We start from the raw sequence: 18,582 nt of genomic DNA, 5'->3' as shown, positions 1-18,582 counted from the left end.
CTTGTGATGCCAGCATCCCATCTGAATGCCTGTTTTAGTCCTGGCTATTCCAGTTCTGATCCAGGTCCCTGCTAGTGTGCCTGGGAAAGCAGCAGAGGATGACATAAGTGCTTGGGCTTTTGCCACCCAAGTGGGAGACCCAGATGAAGCTTCTAACTTCAGCCCGACCCTGCCCCAAAAGTGTGGGACCAACAGGTGAAAGATAGCTCACTTGCTCGCTCTCTTTCTGCCTTTCAAATAAATAAACCTTTTATAAAAGATTATTTAATAAGCTAAATATTTGAATTTTATACTTTCTGTAAATTCTTCCAATTTATTTTCTAGAGTGTCTTACTAAATTACAACGTGTGAAAACTCTTAAAAAATTAAACCTTTTCTTGGGAACAATGGAATATGACATTCTCTGATTCAGTACAGATATTAGTAATGTAAATATGAAATTTTGAAGGGTCAATATTGTATAGTGGGTTAGGCTGCTGCTTGCATGGCCAGCATCCCATATCAGATTGCTAGTTCCTGTTCCAGCTACTCTGCTTCCTATCCAGCTCCCTGCTAATGTGCCTAGGAGAATAGCAGAGGATGGCCTAAATGCTTAGGCCCCTGCCACCTGTGTAGGAGATGAGACTGGAGTTCCTGGCTCCTGATTTCTGCCTAGCCCAGTCCTGGCTGTTGCAGCCGTTTGGGGAGTTAACCAGCTGATGGAAGATCGATCTCTCTCTCTTTCTCTCTCTCTCTCTCTCTTTCTTGCTCTGCCTTTCAAATAATAAATAAATACTTTATAAAAAATGAAATTTCGAATCTTGTTAAAATTGGCAAGGAAAATCCTGTTATGGGCATTTTACTTTGTCTACCTTTCAGCGAGGTTAGAGGATAGAGATTGAGAAAAAAAATTAAATTTAGGAAAACTTATCCTTCATTGATTGTAGTTCTAAGTTTTAAATCCTCTATTAGATTTGAGAGAGTGGCATTGTGTATAAGGGTTAAGTTATTCCCTCTTTCATATGGAGCAGGGCTGGCATTGTGGCATAGCAGGTAAAGCTGCCACCTGTGGCGCTCGCGTCCCATATGGTCCTAGCTATTTCACTTCTGATCCAGCTCCCTGGTAATGCACCTGGGGAAGCAGTGGAAGATGGCCCAAGTGCTTGCGCCCCTGCCATCCATGTGGGATACCTGGATGAAGCTGCTGGCTCCTGGCCTCGGACTGGCCCAGCTGCTGTCATTGCGGCCGTTTGGGGAGTGAAACAGCAGATGGATGCATGTTCTCTTTTTCTCTCTCTCTCTCTCTGTCTCTCTCTAGCTCTGCCTTTCAAGTAAATAAATCTTTTTAAAAAAGATAAAATACACCCTTTACTGCAGATACCATGTGATGAATGCTATGTAGAGTAAAATTGTTACTTTATGAAATAGGGATAATTTTTAAAGCCTTTTTATTAAAGTAACAGTTCAGTTTTGCTCAACTAAAACCTCTATATTAGTGGTTCTCAACAGAGGGGTGTTGACATTCTTTTCTTCTATGGGAAATGCCTGTTTTCTCCTTTGTTTCCTCATGCCAACCTTGAGAATGATTGAAAATCTCTGTTAGGGAAAGTGTCATTCCTCTTTGTGTTACAGCAAAAATATTTTTGCAGTCACTAACTTCTTAGCCATTTCTTTTCCCCATTTCACTCTACTAAATTTCATTTTAATTTCCACCCACTTCTGAAGCTGTGTAAGTGAAACTTTGACTGAATTCCTAGTTTAAAAAAAAATCTAAAAGAACAAAGCCAAATCCATGTTAATACTGCATAGTCTAATTGAAGTTTAGATTCAAGTTTTTTAAGACTTATTTTATTTGAAAGAATCAGAGAGAGGCCGGCGCCGCTGCTCACTGGGCTAATCTTCCGCCTGTGGCACTGGCACCCTGGGTTCTGGTCCCGGTTGGGGCGCCGGATTCTATCCTGGTTGCTCCTCTTCCAGTCCAGCTCTCTGCTGTGGCCCAGGAGGGCAGTGGAGGATGGCCCAAGTCCTTGGGCCCTGCACCTGCATGGGAGACCAGGAGAAGCACCTGGCTCCTGGCTTCTGATTGGCGCAGCATGGTGGCCACTTGAGGGGTGAGCCAACGGAAAAAGGAAGACTTTTCTCTCTGTCTGTCTCTCTCACTGTCTAACTCTGCCTGTCAAAAAGAAAAAAAAAAATCAGAGAGAGAGAGATCTTCCATCTGCTGGTTTACTCCCCAAATGGCCACAATGGTCAGGGCTGGACCAGGCTGAATCCAAGAGCCAAGAGCTTCCTCTCTGTCTCCCACGTGGGTGCAGGGGCCCAAGGACTTGGGCCATCTTCCACTGTTTTTCCAGGCCCATTAGCAGGTAGCTGGATCAGAGGTGGAGCAGCTGGCACATGAACTGGCACTCATATGGGATGCTGGCACTGGGGACAGTGGCTTAACTCGCTCAGCAGCAGCACTGGTCCCTATTCATTTATAGATGAGGATTATAGTGTCTTCTCTGCCTACTTTAACAAGCTATTTGAGCTATCAAGAGAGTTCTATTAACAGTAAAATAGTATTCGTTTCTATAGGGCCCATCTCAGGTCTTAGTCTTGAGTATACACCAGTGTACAAGTGTAACTAGCATCTGTGCCAGGGCTTGACAAACCATGACCTGTGGGCCAAATCCAGTCCTCGACCTGTTCTCATAAAACCTATGAGCTAATGTTTTTGAATAGTTGAAAACAAAAGACTAATATTTCATGACATGAAAGTTACATGGAATACAAATGTTAGAGCCCAGAACAAAATTTTATTGGCACATAATCATGCTCATTTATTTATAGTTAAGACAGAAACTGTGTGGTCCACAAAGCACTAAAATATTAAATATCTGCCCTTCTATGTTAGCAATTTGCTGACCCCTGCTCTGTGCTCTTAGAAGTCTTTGGGGGATGTTATAAAGTAAACATGTTTAGTGTAGGCTGGAAAAAAATAAAGTGGATACAGGGGCTAGGATTGGGAATGGTGGGGAGGGTGTAGCAGCTTATTTAAATATGAGAATTAAGAGAGGCTACTTTGTTTAGTAGGTTACATGAACAGAAACTTCAATGCAAGTGGGAGTGAGCTATGTGATAGAAAACCATTTGTGAACCTAGCTGGAGATTTAAACTGTGGTAAAGGGGAAGAGGAAGCCAAATTGTGCAGGGTCTTGTAGACCATGAAGCAGATTTTAGATTTCATACTGAGTATGTAAATCTATCATTATTACATCTGTTCAAAGTGTTTTTATGGTGCTGTATTTAAATAGTTATAAATCAGCTTAACACTTGAAAGACTGTCATGATTATCTAATACCAAGTAATCCACAATTTTATTCATGCTCTCAGAAAATAACGTGGAATTCCTTGCCATGATCATGTGTTTTAGGAGCCCATGTTGAAATCTTAAGATGATTACGTTATTTTACCACTCATTCAGTATTTCACCCTTGTCATAGCATATATCTTCAAATATCCCAACTCATTTAAAAACTGGGAGATGTTCTTTTAAAAAGTATTACTTTAATATAAATGATTCATTTGTTTAAAAGCTTTATTTTATTTATTTATTTATGGATAGGCAGAGTGGACAGTGAGAGAGAGAGAGACAGAGAGAAAGGTCTTTCTTTTCCATTGGTTTACTCCCCAATGGCCGCTGCAGCCGGCGCTGATCCGAAGCCAGGAGCCAGGTGCTTCTCCTGGTCTCCCATGGGGTGCAGGGCCCAAGCACTTGGGCCATCCTCCACTGCACTCCTGGGCCACAGCAGAGAGCTGGACTGGAAGAGGAGCAACCAGGACAGAACCGGCGCCCCGACCAGGATTAGAACCCCGTTTGCCGGCACCGCAGGCAGAGGATTAGCCTATGTGGCACCGGCCTAAAAGCTTTACTTTTCAAAACAAAGAGTTAGTATGAAGAGTAGCATTGTTTAAATTAATTATCTTCAATTCATTAAGACATGTCCCAGTTTGTACATATTGTTTCCTCTGTGTGGAATGCCATCCCTGGTATTACCTACTCAGCCTTGAATTCAGCTCAAAACGTCACTGCCTTTAAAGACCACTCCCCTTCTTTACATGTGTAGAGTTGATTGCACTAGGCACTTAATACCTGCTTGCTGTGTTTTCTCTAGATGTCAGTTTCTTGAGGGTAAGACAATGTCTTACTCAGTCTAAAGTATTTATTTACTGATACTTATCTTCCTAATCTGCCAAATGGATGAACTATTACTTTGTTTGCAATGTACGTTCGTCCATTATCCAAACTGTTGTGTCATTTCATTTGTACCAATTCCATTAGATCTGTAACTTTTAAAAGTTTGAGGGAACTTCAGGAATATTATACAATCAAACATTTTGTTATATAAGTGGTTTATAAAATGTTGCTGTGACTTTATTCCTTTTATGGAAGGTGCTTTTTTGGGTAGTGTATTTTTATTTTAATTTTATTTATTTATTTATTTTTATTTTTTGACAGGCAGAGTGGACAGTGAGAGAGAGAGACAGACAGAGAGAAAGGTCTTCCTTTGCCGTTGGTTCATCCTCCAATGGCCGCCGCGGCCGGCGCGCTGTAGCCGGCGCACCGTGCTGATCCGATGGCAGGAGCCAGGTACTTATCCTGGTCTCCCATGGGGTGCAGGGCCCAAGTACTTGGGCCATCCTCCACTGCACTCTCTGGCCACAGCAGAGGGCTGGCCTGGAAAAGGGGCAACAGGGACAGAATCCGGCGCCCTGACCGGGACTAGAACCCGGTGTGCTGGCGCCGCAAGGTGGAGGATTAGCCTAGTGAGCCGCGGCACTGGCCTTGGGTAGTGTATTAATATGTACATTTATTTTTTGACTACAAACACTTTGCTTGATTGAAGAGTTTCACAGTTATATAAGGATTATAGGAAATTTACTTTGACGGAAAGTGGGATATACCATAGACTTCAGATTTGCCATATATAGACTAAAAAAAGAAAAGGTCTGTTATTCAAAGTAGATTAACTGATTTTCTTTTTAAATTACTTAGTTATTTGAAAGGCAGAGTTAGAGAGAGAGAGATCTTCCATCCACTGGTTCTCTCTCCACATGTCTGCAACATCTAATGCTAGGCCAGGCTGCAGCCAGGAGCCAGGTGCTCCATCCAGGTCTACCATGGGTGGCAGGGGCCCAAGTACTTTGGGCCATCATCTGCTGTTTTCCCAGCTGCATTAGCAGGTAGCTGGGTCAGCATTGTGGAGTAGAGCTGGAACTTGGACTCATTTTCAGAAGATAAGCAATATATATAACTGTACTCAGCAGCAGCAAGTCTACTCCTCTTCCCTGCAATTCACCAGAGACAAGCTACAGGTAACAGAATAGGCAAGTAAATTCGAATGGCAGCACCAAATGTGTATGAAAAACCAGTAACATGAAAGGGAAGAACCAAACTCAACAGAGGGTCTAAATCTTGGGAAATAGCTGATAGGACAAGACTTTAAAATAAGTATAATTAATGTGCTCATATTTTAAGTATATACTTATAAATAACTATAGTTAATGTGCATATTGTTGTGTACATACAAAATATATTAACAAAATCCTATAAATTAAAAATTTAGCAGTCGGAATAATTGTTTGAATCCAATATGAGCAGAACTGAAGAGCATATTACTAGATTGGAAAAAGGGGCCTAGGAATTCTTCCCAAAGTATGAAATAACAACCAAAAAAATAAGATAAAAAATTAGATCTGCAGGCTAGACCCTAACTTTTTTTTAAGATTTATTTTATTTATTATTTTATTTTATATATTTGAAAGAGTTTTACAGAGAGGGAGAGCCAGAGAGTGCAGGTTTACTCCCCAAATGACTGCAACAGTCAGAGCCGAGCTGATCTGAAACTAGGAGCCAGGAACTTCTCCCAGGTCTCCCATGCGGGTGCAGGGGCACAAGGAGTTGGGCCATCTTCTGCTTTCCCAGGCCATAGTGGAGAGCTGAATCTGAAGTGGAGCAACCAGGATATGAACCGGCGCCCATAGGGGATGCTAGTGCTGCAGGTTAGGGTCTTAACCTGCTGCACCACAGCGCCGGCCCCATAGATTGTAACATTTTAGCATTTATTTATGATAGGAAGTCAAGAAAAGGAGAATGGCAAGAAATGTTTTCTATAGCATTATTTAGGAACCCTTCTACAGGGTTGAATGGTAGAGCTGATAGAAGTCATCTTTACTTTACTTTTAAAATTAATGACGCTGTTGGGGTAGAAGTTTGGCACAGCCATGAAGATGCCATTTGAGGTACCTGCAATCCCATATCAGAATGCCCTGGGTTCAAGTCTTAGTTCCACTCTCCATTCCAGCTTCCTGCTAATGTACACCTTGGGAGGCAGCAGGTGGTGATACAAGTGATTGGGCCCCACCAGCTATGGTGGAGACCTAGATTGAGTTCCCAGCTCCTTCCTTTGACCTGGCCCAGCCTTGATATTGTGAGCATTTGGGAACTGAACCAATGAATGGAAGATCTCTTCTGTCTGCCTTTCAAATAGGGAAAATAAATTAATTTTAAAAATTTGAAAGCCGTACCCAAAAAATTAGTAATACTTCTTACCCATTGTTGGGATTTTGACCTTTTATTCAATCCAATCAAAAGCTGGTAGTTTTGTCGTTTTGTGATATGGATTGGTTGTTGAGTTTTAGTGGTTTTTTTTTGTTTGTTTGTTTGTTTGTTTTTTGACAGGCAGAGTTAGACAGTGAGAGAGAGAGAGACAGAGAGAAAGGTCTTCCTTCCATTGGTTCACCCCCCAAATGGCCGCTACGGCCAGCGCGCTGTGCTGATCCGATGGCAGGAGCCAGGTGCTTTCTCCTGGTCTCCCATGCGGGTACAGGGCCCAAGCACCTGGGCCATCCTCCACTGCACTCCCGGGCCACAGCAGAGAGCTGGCCTGGAAGAGGAGCAACCAGGACAGAATCCGGTGCCCCGACCAGGACTAGAACCTGAGTGCTGGTGCCGCAGGCGGAGGATTAGCCTAGTGAGCCGCAGCGCTGGCCAAGTTTTTTTTTTTTTTTTTTTTTGTAGATTTCTTTATTTATTTGAAAGTCAGAGTTACATGGAGAAAGGAGAGGCAGAGAAGGAGAGGTCTTCCATCTGCTGGTTCACTCCCCAGTTGCCCGCAATGGCCGCAGCTGCGCCAATCCAGACCCAGGAGCTTCTTCCGGGTCTCCCACACGGGTGCAGGGGCCCAAGGACTTGGGCCATCTTCTACTGCTTTCCCAGGCCATAGCAGAGAGCTGGATCGGAAGAGGAGCAGCCGGGACCAGAACCGGCGCCCATATTGGATGCCAGCACTTCAGGCCAGGGCGTTAACCCACTGTGCCACAGCGCCATCTGGTTGTTGAATTTTAACAGTTTTTTCCAGCAAGAGTTGAGGTGATCACATGGAGTTGCTGTTTAAATTTGTAAATGAAAATGATATTGGGGCCAGCACTGTGGTGTGGCAGGTTAGGCCTCTACCTGTGATGCTGACATCCATGTAGATGCAGGTTCCAGTCCTGGCTGCTCCATTTCCAGTCCAGCTTCCTGTTGATGTACCTGGGAGGGCAGTGAAAGATGGCCCGAGTGCTTGGGCCCTGCTACCAATGCAGGGGGCCTGAAAGAAGGCTCCTCGCTTTTGGCTTCAGATCAGCCCAGCTCTGGCCATTGCAGCCATTTGGGGAGTGAGCCAGTGGATGGAAGATTTCTAAGTGAGATTAGGGTCATAACTCCATTTTTTCGAATGTAGTACGTTTTGACCAAAACCTGACCCTTCAGCTTTAAAAAAAATAAATAAAAGGATCAAAATAACATGTCTTTCCCAAAATCAGAAGATACTGATACTAGAAACAGCCATGGATGTTCTGTGAAAAGAAAATCTGAAGGTTCCTAAACAATAAAAGTTTTTTTTTTTTTTTTAAGATTTTATTTATTTATTTGACAGAGTTACAGACAGTGAGAGGGAGAGACAGAGAGAAAGGTCTTCCATATGCCAGTTCACTCCCCAAATGGCTGCAGCACGCAGAGCTGAGCCAATCCAAAGCCAGGAGCCAGGAGCTTCTAGGTCTCCCACGCAGGTACAGGGCCCCAAGCACTTGGGCCATGTTCCACTGTTTTCCCAGGCCATAGCAGGGAGCTGGATCAGAAGAGGAGCAGCTGGGACTAGAACTGGCACCCATATGGGATGCCAGTGCCAGCCCCATAAAAATTTTAAAAAGAAGTATTATTTCAAGGGATATGATAAAAATTTGTGATCTGTATTTTCTTTTCCTTTTATATGTTACTCTTCATAATTCTCATATTGTGAATTTTATTTCTCTTTAGGTACGCATAGCTGCTAAATTCATCACTCATGCACCCCCAGGAGAATTTAATGAAGTATTCAATGGTGAGTAAAGATTAGTATTTTGTTATTTTAAGCCCTTCTTAATTACTCTAATTTATTGAATGCTTGTTATCTCTAAATCTTTATGATATGTTATAGCTAAGGAAATCAAGATTCAAAGAGTTTAAAATAATTTGTTCAAGATCACCCAGTTAGTATCAAAGCAAGGATTCAAATCTAGATCTGAATCAAAAGCAATGTCTTAACCCGTAAATTACAATATCTATAATATCTGAGAAAAGTTTAATATCAATAAATGCTAAAATAATGTTAAATGGATTGTCATTATAAATCATATCTTCAAGGCTTTCACTTAGGAAGCCACATAATATAGTCAGTGGGGTAGAACTGATGGTATTCAAATAGTTTGCTAAATTTACAGACTCGGCTTTATCATCCCCTCAAGATTCTCACTAATTAGATCTTGAGTAGAATCAGGTAATCTGTGTTTTAGTAAGTTCTTTACCACGTAATTCTGAATCACAGTCCATTTGGTTTCCAGTTTGGGAACCAGTATGTATTTACAACCTTCTATACTATTTGCTGTCTTAACACACCTACAAGATGAAAAGATAAATGGAGCAAGAAGTTGGTCATCACAGTTCTATCTTAATTTATCTCTGTGTATCTGGGTTCCTTTTAGCAAACATTTATTTTTGAAATTCTAGTTTTACAAAAGAAGTTTAGCTACTTGAATTGTGCTACACTCATCTGTGCCAGGCCCAGAGCCCAGCACTTGGTAGATCAATCAGTAACATCCACTGGTAAAATTAATGCAGAAACAGAGTAACTAAGAGAAACATATAAACATTTACTACCAGGAATATAGACCACAGTAGAAGTAAATCAAGATATTCTTTATAGAATCACTTATGAATTTTGAATACTAGCCAAAGGGAAACAAATGCAACCTTATTTTCCCTTGTCTTTTCTTCCATGTTGACTGAATATAGATTTCAGCAACTCAGCTTATAGAAAGTTTTCTTGGCTGGCGCTGTGGCTCAATAGGCTAATCCTCTGCCTATGGCGCCGGCACACCGGGTTCTAGTCCCATTTGGGGTGCCAGATTCTGTCCTGGTTGCCCCTCTTCCAGGCTAGCTCTCTGCTGTGGCCCGGGAGTGTAGTGGAGGATGGTCCAAGTCCTTGGGCCTTGTACCTGCATAGGAGAGCAGGAGAAGCACCTGGCTCCTGGCTTTGGATCAGCGTGATGTGCCGCCCACGGCGGCCATTAGAGGGCAAACCAACGGCAAAGGAAGACCTTTCTCTCTCTCTCACTGTCCACTCTGCATGCCAAAAAAATGAATAAATAAAGTTTTCTTTAAACTTGAACTTATAAGTTAGACAGTGAGAGAGAGACAAACAGAAAGGTCTTCCTTCAATTGGTTCAACCCCTAAATGGCCGCTACGGCCAGCGCGGCAGAGATCCAAAGCCAGGAGCCAGGTGCTTCCTCCTGTTCTCCCATGCAGGTGCAGGGCCCAAGCACTTGGGCCATCCTCCACTGCCTTCCTGGGCCACAGCAGAGAGCTGGACTGGAAGAGGAGCAACTGGGACTAGAACCTGGCGCCCATATGGGATGCCGGCGCCACAGGTGGAGGATTAGCCAAGTGAGCCACAGTGCCAGCCCGTAAGTTCTTTTTTTTTAAAAAAGATTTATTTTATTTATTTGAAAGGCAGAATTAGAAAGAGAGATCAATCTTTTCGTCTACTGGTTCATTCCCCCAAATGGATGCAGTGGTAGGGGCTGGGCCTACGTGAAGCCAGGAGCCTGGAAGTCCGTAAGGGTCCCTTACATGGGTGACAGGGGCCCAAGTACTTGTACCATCTTCTGATGCTTTTCCAGACACATTAACAGAGAGCTGGATCAGAAGTGAAGCAACCTAGACTCCAACTGGCACCCATGTGGATGTCAGTGTAGTACACTGCAACAGCCTGCTGTGCCACAGCACTAGCTCCTGAGATAAATTCTTGACTTAACAAAATTAATAACCTTGGTAGAATCCCCTTGTTTATTTCTCTTACCTGAAATCATGAAAACCATAAAATTATAAAAATAGTTGATACCAAAGCATTAAGATAAGAATTAGTGAACTGTGTATGGTGTGAGTACTGTTTTTATTGGCACATGTTGGCCATTTTTCAGAAGCTCTAGGAGTCAGTGAGTGGCCTTTGCCATGTAATTAGCCTTTCCTCTTGGAATGAAGGCTTGGTAGTTTCTTAGTAACAAGGACGGTACTCTTCTTAAAGAAAAATGATGAGACTCTGCAACACATAGCTTTTTAAGATGGTTTTGATTCCCCACATTGGATTATCTAAAGAGGAATGTGTTCAGAAATGTGCTGCCACTGACTAATTACTGCCTGAGTTTTCTTGATCTGGTATTGTAGAAAAACCTGCAATTCTTACACTTGGGTCATTTTAAAGGAGTCATTTAAATATAGAATTAATGATCCTAACTGTAGCACTCTGTAAATCATGTTTGTTTGTTATGAAATTCCTTGAGAATTTATTATTGAATTATTATAGCACAAATAATTATATATATGTGAACGTTAGCACCTGCAATTTTAGAATTTCTACACATACACTGTATCCAAAGCCTAATTTTTTTTAAAGATTTATTTATTTTACTTGAAAGTCACAGTTACACAGAGAGAGGAGAGGCAGAGAGAGAGAGGTTTTCATCTACTGGTTCACTCTCCAGATGGCTGCAATGGCTGGAGCTGGGCCAATCCAAAGCCAGAAGCAAGGAGCTTCTTCTAGGTCTCCCATGTGGGTGCAGGGGCCCAAGCACTTGGGCCATCTTCTACTACTTTTCCAGGCCATAGCAGAGAGCTGGATCGGAAGTGAGCAGCCGGGACTCGAACCAGCACCCATATGGGATGCTGGCACCACAGGCGGCGGCTTTGCCCACTATGCTGCAACGCCAGCCCCAAAAAAACTAATTTTAAAAATTTGCTAAAATTGGGGCCGATGCTGTGGCATAGCTGGTAAGGTGCTAGCATCCCATATGGGTGCTGCTTTGAGTCTCAGCTGCTCTGCTCCCTATCCAGCTCCCTGCTAATGCACCTGGATAAACAGTGGAAGATGGCGCAAGTTCTTGGCCCAGCTCTGGCCCTTGTGGCCATTTTGGAAGTGAATTAGCAGATGGAAGATCTCTCTCTCTCTCTCTCTCTACCTTTCAAATAAATAAATCTTGGGACTGACGCTGTGGTGTAGTAAGCTAAGCTTCTGCCTACAGTGCCAGCATCCCATATGGGCTCCAGTTCAAGTCTGGCCGCTCCTCTTCCGATCCAGCTCTCTGCTATGGCCTGGGAAACCAGTAGAAGATGGCCCAGCCACCCATGTTGGGGACCCAGAAGAAGCTTCTGGCTCCTGGCTTCAGATCAGCCCAACTCTGTCCTTTGTGGCCACTTTGAAAGTGAACCAACAGATAGAAGACATTTCTCTGTCTCTCCCTCTCTCTGTCTGTAACTCTACCTCTCAAATAAATAAGTAAAATCTTTAAATAAATTTTAAAAATGTTAAAATTTGCTGAAATTGCTCAAATTTATCCTTTATTCAACATCTTAATATGTTTTCCTCCTCAGATGTCCGACTACTACTTAATAATGACAATCTCCTCAGGGAAGGGGCAGCACAGTAAGTATCTTTCCAACTCCACCTAGAGTGTTATTCTAATGTTAAGTAAACTGTAATGACAGCAAACTGGAACTGTGAAAACTGTAAGTTCAAAATACTTTATAATAAAGCAGTTGGTTTTAGCAATTTTAGTTGGTTATTTTTCTTAGAGAAAATTTCACCAAAATGTTGTTTACTTCCTCAATTGATTTTTATTTGAACTTCTGGTTTTTGGTTCAAGTATTCCCCATTATAGTAGCATTAATTTTAGCTCTTAAGTTTTCTTTTATAGTTCTTCTAGTTCACGTTGAATTTTTTAAAAAATCAGTTAGGGAAAGATTATGCTACTGGTAAGCAATGATAACAACTCTCAAATCAAATTGCCAAATAGAAACAGATAGCCATAATGTGCCTTTAATAGTTGGAATTAACTGGCGATAAAAGCATAATTGTTCTACCTAGTTATTGACTCTTTATCACTGCCAGGCTAATTAATCTTTGTAAAATTTGTCATGCACTCAAAAACAGAGGTGATTTTTTTGTTGTTGTTTTATCTTCTACATCAAATCTAAATGCTTCCTAGCTTTCAAGACCCCTTGTTACCTGGCTTTAACACTACTCTTAACACAGAGTTCTATTTCAGTTACTGTCTAATCAACTGGCCCAGAGTTCATTGTGAATAGGAAATCAGAATTAGAAAATGGCTGGTGAGAACAAGGACATTGTGACGCATAACATCAAATAATTATAAAATTTATTTGATGTGATATAGCTATAAAAAATTAATAGCTGTTACCCAGGAGACAATCACCTTCTGCCCTATATCCATGCTGGTTTTTTTTTTGTTTGTTTGTTTGTTTGTTTTAAGATTTACTCGTTTTCTTTGAAAGGCAGAGAGAGAAAGAAAGAAGTCTTCCATCCACTGGCTCACTCCCCAAATGGCCGCAATGTCTGGAGCTGAGCCAATCCAAAGCCAGGAGCTTCTTCCAGGTCTCCCATCTGAGTGCAGGGTTCCAAAGACTTGGGCCATCTTCCACTGCTTACCCAGGCCATGGCACAGAGCTGGATTGGAAGTGGAGCATCTGGGACTTGAACTGGCGACCATATGGGATGCCAGTTCTGTGGGTGGAGGCTTAACCTACTTAACCACAGCGCTGGTCCCAAGTAACAATATTTAAACATGTTTACATACTTGGGGCTAATTTTGAGTCTTCTGATTTTGTTAAAATTGCTACACATTTTAATTTAGTTTTTTTCTTTTTTAAAGATTTACTTATTTATTTGAAGTCATTTATACAGAGAGAGAAGGAGAGGCAGAGAGAGAGAGAGAGATCTTCCATCTGCTGGTTCACTCCACAGATGGCCGCAATGGCCGGAGCTGTGCCGATCCGAAGCCAGGAGATTCTTCCAGGTCTCCCACGTGGGTGCAGGAGCCCAGGGACTTGGACCATCTTCTACTGCTTTTGCAGACCATAGCAGAGAACTGGATCGGAAGTGGAGCAGCCGGGACTCGAACTAGAGCCCACAGTGCTGGCCCCTAAATTTTTTTTTTCTTAATTTTGAGAGGGAAAGAGAGAGGGAGAAAAGGCGCGGAGTTGGGGGAGAGAGGGAGACAGAGAAAGAACATACTCCTCTGCTAATTCATTCCCCAAGCACCTCTAATGGCTAGGGCTCAGCCAGGCAAAAGCTGACAGCAAGGAAATGAGCCAGCGGATAGAAGATACCTCTGTAACTCTGCCCTTCAAATAAATATTTTTTTTAAGTGAAAAAACTGGTACTTTTCAAGAATGTAAGTATATTATATCCTCTTATACTGCAGCTTATTGCCCTCTTTATTTTACCTTTTACTTTAGTTTACTTTGTAAGACGTACTAGGGAGCCACAGAAAATGAAGAATCTCAAAAATTATGCACTGTACAAATAAACATTAATATTAGGCAAGCACTTTGATGGTTGATGTCTTAACAGCCTTTAAAATGACCTCTCCTCTGTACCTTAGGCCCTGTTCTCAGACTTGACTACTGCTCAATCATCAGTCTCACTTCACTTTTTTCCCATGTGAGATACCTTCTAATATTTAATTATGGCTTCTTCTATCCTGTCCTGCCTCAAAGAAATGAGGATAAAAAGCAATTTCAAAAATCGTGTTATAATTGAAGATTCTTTTGAATACTGAAAGCTTCTGCCTAAATAGTTGAAACTGTTGACAATTCACAATAATCAGAATGCCTAAAACTTTATTTATTCATTTTTTAAGGTTTAATTATTTATATGAAAGGCAGAGTTACAGAGAGGCACAGAGATTGAGTTCTTCATTTATTGGTTCACTCCCCAAATGGCCATAATGGCCAGCTAGAGCTGAGCCAATCCAAAACCAGGAGCCAGGAGCTTCTTCTAGGTCTCCAATGCAGGTGCAGGGGCCCAAGGACTTGGGCCTTTTTCTATTGCTTTTCCCACCCATGGCAGGGAGCTGGATAGGAAGAGGAGCAACTGGGACTCAAACCAGCACTCATGTGGGATGCCAGCACTACAGGCAGCGACTTTACCTGATATGCCACAGCGCCAGGCTGAAAATGCCTAAAACTTTAGAATTGGAAGTTCTTTAGGATTAGGTGTAGAGGAAAAAAGGTAATTTAAGGGCTTGAGGTACTTCTGAGCTCTCTGGAGTGCTTTCAGAAGGTTAAAAGACATTGTGTTAACACTGGACATCTGGAGACAAAGCACCAGGTAGTATTTTGACATCCCCTTTCATTGGACTATGAACTACCCTCTGTGTTTATTTATATGTAATTCTTTTCTTCCCTTCCACTTCCCTTTTTTTTAAATCTTTGTAAAACAGTGCATTTGCCCAGTATAACATGGATCAGTTCACGCCTGTGAAGATAGAAGGATATGAAGATCAGGTAATAATTTCTTGTTAGGTTATGCCATGTCATAGAGATTCTAGAAACCAAAGCGGTTGTCTGAATCAAGTGCTAAGTAGATTTGTGTCTTAATTTTTATAAATATTCTACATGTTAGGAAAGCCTTCCTCTCTCTGATAACCCTAGTAGTTTCTTTTGATAAGAAAGGAGAGCTGCCCCTAACAAGAACAGTGAAAATAGAAAAGTTGAGTCTTCCTAGCTGTCTCTATTTCTCCATGGTAGGGGTACCAGGAGACATTATATTTAATGGAAAAAGAGGCATCCTCACTGAATTTTAGACTACTTGTTTAGGAATTTACTAATTGGGAGCTAGTTACACACATATATTTTATATATACATGTTTTGCTCTTTGTATGTATTTTTGTTTGCAAACTATGTAATCTGTAGTATCTATTTTAAAAACTCAGTAAATATGATTCAGGAATAATTTCATAAAATACGTGAAAAAAGAATGAGACTTAAGTCATTGTGAAAGAGAAATCTAAATGAAAAGTTAATTGTCTTCCTCAGAATTTTAATTTATTTAATGTGATAAAGAACCATCCTTTTTTTCAGAGTTATTCTTATTTATAATCCTCTTTGGAAGGTCTTAATTACAGAGCACGGTGACCTGGGTAATAGCAGATTTTTAGATCCAAGAAACAAAATTTCCTTTAAGTTTGATCACTTACGGAAAGAAGCAAGTGATCCCCAGCCAGAGGAAGTAGATGGAGGCTTGAAGTCGTGGAGAGAATCCTGTGACAGTGCTTTGAGAGCCTATGTGAAAGATCATTATTCCAACGGCTTCTGTACTGTTAAGTATCTGCCTATTTTATTATCAGAGTGTTTTATTTATTACACTTACCTTGGGGGCTTTGGCTTGACAGCCATTACTTCTTTCTTCTTAGTAATGGTTTTCTTTCCATTTTAGCCCTGTGTCATTTTTGAGTATAAATAAGTAGGAATTTTTAATGGAAAAATCCTTTTATAAACTCGAGGTAATGTGTCAAAGTAAATGTTCCTAACCAAGGTAGTTAGCTTAGACACAGGGAAAAAAAAGTTAAGATTTTGGGGTTTGGGGCTGGCACTGTGGCATAGTGGGTAAAGCTACCGCCTGTAATTCTGGCATTCCACATTAGTGCTGGTTCGAGTCCTGGCTGCTCCAGTTCTGATTCAGCTCTCTGCTATGGCCTGGAAAAGCAGTAGAAGATGGCCCAAGTGCTTGGGTCCCTGCACCCACTTGGGAGACCTGGAAGAAGCTCCTTGCTTCTGGCTTTGGGTCAGCTCAGCTCCAGCCATTGTGGCCTTTGGGGAGTGAACCAGTGGATGGAATACCTCTCTCTGTCTCTGCTTCTGCCTTTCAAATCAATAAATAAATCTTTTAAAAAAAAAAAAAAAAAAAGATCACTGGGTAAGCTGTTGCCCACATTTATGACTTTTTGGAATAGGCCTTTTTTTAATTTTTTAATTGTAATTTTTAAAGATTCATTTATGGATTTAAAAAGCAGAGTTAAAGAGGGAGAGATGGAAATTGATCTATCTTCCATCTACTGGTTCACTCCTCAAATGGCCACGATGGCCAGAGCTGGGCCAGGCCAAAGCCAGGAGCCAAGAGCTTCTTCCGGGTTTCCCACATGGGTGGCAGGGGCCCAAACACTTGGGCCATCTTCCGCTGCTTTCCGAGGCACATTAGCAGGGAGCTGGATTAGAAGTGGAGCAGATGGGACTTGAACCAGCGTCCATATGGGATGCTGGCACTGCAGTTAGCAGCTTTATCCACTGTACCACAACACCAACCCCGTTGGTGTATGCATTTTTACAGAGCTGCTTCTGAATAGTTTAGATATCTTCATTAGATAAACAGAATTACTTGAACCAGCAAACCAACTTTCTTCCCTTACTTGTCTCAATTATTTTCTTCCTATCCACCTCTGTAAATGTGAGCATTCCCCAAAACAATTTCCCTTTCTTAAAAGCTTACATCCATTTAATGGAGGGAAAACAACACAGACTTTTGTGTACACCAGTGCAGTTTTATTCTCTCAAAGTCATAATCCTAGTCATATTGTTTTGCTGTTTTCTCTCCATTGCCTATAGAATAAAGTCTCAACTTTTTTTTTTTTTTTTTTTTGAAGATTTATTTATTTGAAAAGCAAACACACACACACACACACAACTTCTGTCTGCTTGCTCACACTCCGAATGCCCACAACAACCTGGGCTGGTCGAAGCTGAAGCCAGGAGTCAGGAACTCCATCTGGATATCACAGAACAGTGGAGGAACTGAGTAGTTGAGCAATTGTATGCTGCCTTCCCAGCCACATTAGCAGGAAGCTAGATTAGAAGTGAAAGAGCCAGGAGTTGAACCAGTACTCTGATACCAAATGCTAGCATCCTAAGTGAGAGCTCAGTGGTGCCAGGACACCCACCCCAAGTCTTCACATTTTACCTTATGTATACTACTATATAACCTAAATCTATAATCGTGTTTTGTCTCCCACTAGTCCACTTCACACACCCCCTTGCCATTCACTAAAGAAGCCCTGGATTTCCTACCTGAGCTGTTGGCTTATCTTTATTCTCATTTCCTGCCTGTCAGAATCTCATCTGTCTGAAAAACCCAGCCTAAATGGCATCTCCTTTGTACTCTTAAGAGCAGTATTTCCTTCTGTATGTATGGCACCATGCTCATTCCCAGAAATTGACACAGGCTCTGCCTTAATGTTCATATCTGATGAATGTTGTTGTTTAGTAAGCATACTCTGATTCTTTGTCTCCCCAAGGATTTAGCACACTGCTTTAAATGCAGTGGCTGTTGTGGAGGTTAAATGTGTTTTTGGAATCTAACTATTTATTTTCCAATAATAGGTGTATGCTAAAACTATAGATGGGCAGCAGACTATTATTGCATGTATTGAAAGCCACCAATTTCAGCCTAAAAACTTCTGGTAAGAAACAGATGTTCTCTTCTGTTTGTATCTACTTTATATTGGAACAAAACAGTGGTTGAGACTTGGGTTTTTAATCTAACTGGATTGGGATAAGTTATTAGACTTAGAGACTTAATTCCCTATCTATAAAATAAGGGATTTAAACATTATTTATGTTCCTTCCCATCCTAAGGTTTTGTAGTTTTATCTTTTAAAAAATACTCTTACTGACCAAGAGTAAGTGATAATAAAGTACCCACTTGAAAGTTGGACTTAGTGGAGTTGGGTTAATAATACTTGAGTTAATCACATAACTCAGCTTACACATCTGTATTTAGAAGAGCCTCCTGTGAATAAAATAGGCATGGTTTTCTACTTAAAAGGATAAAAAAGAAACATAGAAGTCAAAATAACTTAGAAAAGACTATAGTTAAGCTACTTGAATCCAAAATTTTATCCAAGTAGGTACAGTCTTGGGTATTATCAAACTAGAAATGACTGTTCCTTTTTTCCCCTCTGTCCCAACTTCTCTTCTTCAGTGACAAATCACCTCTTTTCTTGTGCTTATTGCTAATTCTATAGTGTTTTGTATGTATGTTTTATAGGAATGGTCGTTGGAGATCAGAGTGGAAATTCACCATCACACCACCTACAGCCCAAGTGGTTGGAGTGCTTAAGATTCAGGTGAGATTCTAACCTGTTTATAAATTATGGTTAATACTTCATGTCTTTAAAACAAACATGCAAG

General features: G+C 41.3%; 1 protein-coding gene across 5 annotated transcripts in view; it reads left to right on the top strand.

The window, feature by feature from the left end:
- CAPZA1 (capping actin protein of muscle Z-line subunit alpha 1) overlaps positions 1–18,582 on the top strand; it is a 51,131-nt gene that overhangs the window by 18,076 nt on the left and 14,473 nt on the right. For 3 of the 5 annotated variants that reach the window (XR_016210750.1, XM_070077873.2, XM_002715766.6), the window contains exons 2-7: positions 8,321–8,384; positions 11,970–12,021; positions 14,840–14,903; positions 15,512–15,718; positions 17,773–17,852; positions 18,440–18,518. Coding sequence is in view for 4 of the 5 variants with exons in the window: in XM_070077873.2 (XP_069933974.1) it covers positions 8,321–8,384; positions 11,970–12,021; positions 14,840–14,903; positions 15,512–15,718; positions 17,773–17,852; positions 18,440–18,518 (546 nt within the window). In the remaining variant the exon portion in view is untranslated. Of the gene's footprint in view, positions 1–8,320; positions 8,385–11,969; positions 12,022–13,999; positions 14,059–14,839; positions 14,904–15,511; positions 15,719–17,772; positions 17,853–18,439; positions 18,519–18,582 lie in introns of all 5 variants that reach the window. The other 2 variants (XM_089300144.1, XM_089300143.1) reach the window with 2 other exon arrangements.

The sequence above is a fragment of the Oryctolagus cuniculus genome, chromosome 7 (assembly GCF_051225735.1).
Source record: "Oryctolagus cuniculus isolate XC-2025 breed Fujian yellow rabbit chromosome 7, ASM5122573v1, whole genome shotgun sequence".
Taxonomy (NCBI): Eukaryota; Metazoa; Chordata; class Mammalia; order Lagomorpha; family Leporidae; genus Oryctolagus; species Oryctolagus cuniculus.
Note: the sequence above shows the minus strand (reverse complement) of the source record. Positions and strands in the feature narration are given on the sequence as shown.